This window comes from Triticum urartu, chromosome 5A, assembly GCF_056163025.1.
Source record: "Triticum urartu cultivar PI428250 chromosome 5A, HENAU_Tu73, whole genome shotgun sequence".
NCBI classification, from domain to species: domain Eukaryota; kingdom Viridiplantae; phylum Streptophyta; class Magnoliopsida; order Poales; family Poaceae; genus Triticum; species Triticum urartu.
In genome coordinates this window covers 623,229,854-623,233,684 of record NC_141877.1, presented here as the reverse complement: position 1 = coordinate 623,233,684, position 3,831 = coordinate 623,229,854, and the positions used below count along the sequence as shown (strand labels likewise).

The following is a 3,831-nucleotide window of genomic DNA, read 5'->3' as shown; positions in this document are numbered from 1 at the left end:
AAATCAGTCGGATGATTATCTAGAAAAATCATCCGCCTAACTAGCCGTACGATGCGCTGATGGCCGTTCAATCTCAACAAGGCAGCTCGGTTCTTCCCTCCTCTGTTCTCGTTCAGTTCAACACCCACGCGTCTCCTCTCAAGAAAACGATGTCTCCGCTGCGGCAAGGAGGCCCTGCTGCTGCTGCTGCATGTACGCTGGCCGAGACGCGAGCCAGAGCAACTCCTTGAACTCCGGCGAACGCCGCTGACGTGCTGCGTTGCAACACCATCAGTGCTGCGGGTGGACGGATCCGCCGGCGACTGCTGCATCGCAGCACCGGGAGCCACTGGGGGCTGCTCCATGGCAACACCGAGTGCAACGCCTCCGGCGAAGCTTCATTGCAGCTCCGATGGAAGCTTCAATGCAGCTCTGACAAAGCTTCACTGCAGCCCGGCGGAGTCCGTTCCATCCCCGTCGCAGCTTCAACGACCCGGCGGCGCTCCAATGCAGCCCGAGCGAAGCTGCATAGCAACACCGACAACCCCGGCGACGCCGCAACGCAGCCCCGGCGGCCCCGTCGACGCTGCATAGAAACACCGGCTACCCCGGCGATGCGCCATAGCAACACCTGCGAGGCGGCGACCCCCGCGATGCTGCACCGCAGCATCGGCGGCCACGACGACTCAGCACCGACGAGCCCCTCGCCGCAGCACCCGCAGCCCGCTTGAAGCACATGTAGCGCAGATCGGCGGCACGCAGCTTTTCCCCGCCGACGGTAGCATCGCCCGTCATGCTTTGCCTTGCAGGAGCGGCTGGTGCTTGTGGCAAGATGTGCACGCCATGGTTGGAAGCAACGATGGTGAGCCATTGTATTGTATTGAGCCCCACTCATCCCTGTCACAGCCTGTGAAAAAATGAGAGAAAGAGGGGGAATGGGGGACGAACGAAGAAGACGAGAAAGGGAGAGGATAAGGCTGGGATGGAAAGCGGTGAGCCGGGCCCGCATGCTACGCGTGTAGTGGATAGGCGACGCGCGCGCGTGAGACGAGCGCCACACAATCGGCTTTGATCGCACGGCTAGCGACACGGTTTACGCGAGGCAAACATCAGTCGGTTTAAAACAAACGATTTCCATATGGAGAAACAAATCCGCCGCCTCCCCTTTTCCTTACCAATGCTGGTGTTGCTGATATGCGAGCGGTGTCTCTACCCCACCGATCTACGGATCAAGCAATGGCTAGGCGTCCTGGTCTGTCGGTGGCAGAGGGCAGAGTAAAGGGCAATTTTGGTCCTCGTGGATCAAGCAATGGCTAGGCGTCAGGTGCATGAAGCGGCGTCGGCGATCGCGCCTTGTGAGTATCGTTATCTCCTTCCTCTTCATTGACACGCTGGCAAGATCCCCATCTACGATGGAGAGGTTGGGTCTTGCTGTGTTGCTAGGGATGGACTTCTCGTTCTTGTTGAAGATTCGGTGGTGTGGGCTATTTGTTGACTGTAACTTCTCTAGTCTAGCACTCATGTACGTACTCTCTCCAGTCTTTTTTACTCTGCACATTGAATTTGCCGAAAGTTAAACTTTGCTAACTTTGACTAAATTTATATTATAAATTATTAGCATCTATAATATCTAATAAATATAATATGAAAATATATTTCAAGATGAATCTAATGATATTGGTGTTGTTACGTGAATGTCTATAATTTTTTATAAAAACTTGGTCAAAGTTGGATGAGATTAATTTCAGACAAACCTAATATGCAAAGTAAAAAGGACCGGAGGGAGTACTAGTGCATGCCCACGTTGTAGCACCACCTGGCGCACCTCGCGCCTCATGTAACTGCACTCGGCGCCCCTCTGTAACCTGGCTATATTAGCCTGAGTAATACACTCGAGAGCACCTAAGGTACATTCTCTCATTCCTCCCCTCGTCTACATGGTATCACACGCTAGGCCTCACCAGCGTCGCTAACTGCCTTCCGCTGCCTCCTCCTGCCGGCGACATGGCTGCCCCATCGCCGCCGCCTCCTCCACCACCCCACCCCCTCCCAACCGTGGTCTTCACGGCGCCTTTGCCGCCGCCGCTGCTGCCACATCGAGCCGTGACGCGCTCCTCACCCCCTCAGCTCTTGCAGCGTCCTCGCGCAACGACACCATCATCCTGGGCGCCGGCGCCCCCGACTTGCACCTTGCGCCGCCGCCCTCCCACCTCGCTGCCATCTACATCAACCAGCATGTCCCCATCGTTCTTTCCTTGCAGCCACCCAACTTCTCCCAGTGGCGCACCCTATTCGAGGTCACCTTCCAGAAGAGCGGTGTCGTCGCCCACAACAATGGGGCGCCGCGGCCCGCTGATCCTCTCTGGCTACAGGACGATGCCCATATTGTCTCCTGGCTCTACAACCGCATCAGCCCAGAGATCTTCGGGTTTGTGCACTGTCGCGGCGCCACGGCCGCGGAACTCTGGACGGCGATCACCTCCATTTTTCTGGAGAACAGGGAGCATCAGGCGGTCTTCCTCGCTACCGACTTCCGCCGTATCGAGAAAGAATCTGGCTCGGTCCTCTCCTACTTCACGCGCCTAAAGGACTACGCCGATCGCCTCGCCGACCTTGGTGAGCCCGTCGGTGACCGCGAGCAGGTCCTCAACATGTTTCGCGGCCTTCATCCACGCCTGCGCTACGCCGTGCCCATCCTGACGATGCAGACACCCTTTCCCTCCTTCCTCCGTTGCCGCGCTTTCCTCCTCCTCAAGGAGAGCCGCCAGTCCGCGGAGCCGTCCAGCGACATCGCCCTTCACGCCGCCCGCGCTCCCGCCAACACCAACTCCGGCGGGGGTGCCGCAGGCAGCGGCAGTGGCTCGAACCGTCGCGGTGGCGGTGGTGGCCGCAACAAGGGCAAAGGAAAGGCGCCGATGGAGATCGGCAGCAGCAGCAACAGCGTGCCCGCGGCGCGCCCGCCTGCCCCCTCCCCGTCTGCTCACGCGCCCTGGACCGGCATGGTCCACGCCTGGCCGGTGCCGTGGCGCCCACACGCCCCTGGCGCGGGTGGCCCTCGCCCTAGTGGACACGCACCGTTCGCTGGTGTGGCCTCACACTACTCCGCTTCGCCATCGGCCTCGTACGGCGCGCTCCCCGCACACTGGACCCCTGGTGTCGTCCCACCTCACCCTCTCTACGGCGCACTCTCGGTGGGGGCGTCCTCGTCCTCCGCTCAGGCTGGCTGGGACCAGTCTGCGCTGGTGCACGCCCTCAACAACATGCACGTCCAGCAGCCGCAGCCGCCGCAGCCTAGCAGGGACTGGTACCTGGACACTGGAGCATCCTCGCACATGGCCTCGTCGTCAGGTTTGCTCACCTCCTCCAGCCCTTGTCATTCTTCTTGTATAGTAGTTGGCGATGGATCATCGTTCGCGGTCACACACTCTGGCACTGCCCACATTCCCACGTCCGCTGATCCTCTTACACTGCGCCATGTTCTCGTCTCTCCCAACCTCATCAAAAACCTTGTCTCTGTCAAGAAATTAGCTCGTGACAATCCCGTTAATGTTGAATTCGACGATGTGGGTTTCTTTGTCAAGGATCGAAGGACGAAGCGGGTGATCCTCCGGTGTAAATCTGACGATGAAATCTACCCAGTCACGCAGCCCGATCGCCACCTCGCCCTCGCTGCAACTGTCGTCTCGCCGGACCGGTGGCATCAGCGACTGGGTCACCCCGGCCACGACGTTCTCCACCGCACGCTGCGTGCCTGCTCCGTCCATCTCCCCGGCTCGCCGTCATCCATTTGCCATGCCTGTCAGTTAGGCAAGAGCGTTAGGCTCTCGTTTTCTTCTTCAGAACATGTGTCGT

General features: G+C 59.1%; 1 protein-coding gene across 1 annotated transcript; it reads left to right on the top strand.

The window, feature by feature from the left end:
* Positions 1–1,391: 1,391 nt before the first annotated feature.
* LOC147973471 (uncharacterized) lies at positions 1,392–3,595 on the top strand. Its single transcript, XM_087524693.1, has 3 exons — positions 1,392–1,501; positions 2,081–3,327; positions 3,561–3,595. Exons 1-3 carry the CDS (start codon positions 1,392–1,394, stop codon positions 3,593–3,595), a joined length of 1,392 nt encoding a protein of 463 aa, XP_087380819.1.
* The last annotated feature ends 236 nt before the right edge of the window (positions 3,596–3,831 follow it).

Bases quoted from the DNA above. Each gene is read 5' to 3' on its own strand.
- LOC147973471 (XM_087524693.1), top strand. From the start codon at position 1,392: ATGGAGAGGTTGGGTCTTGCTGTGTTGCTAGGGATGGACTTCTCGTTC. The intron at 1,502-2,080 runs GTACGTACTCTC...TGCCACATCGAG, and splicing joins TTCTCTAGTCTAGCACTCAT to CCGTGACGCGCTCCTCACCC. The intron at 3,328-3,560 runs GTTTGCTCACCT...TTCTTTGTCAAG, and splicing joins GCACATGGCCTCGTCGTCAG to GATCGAAGGACGAAGCGGGT.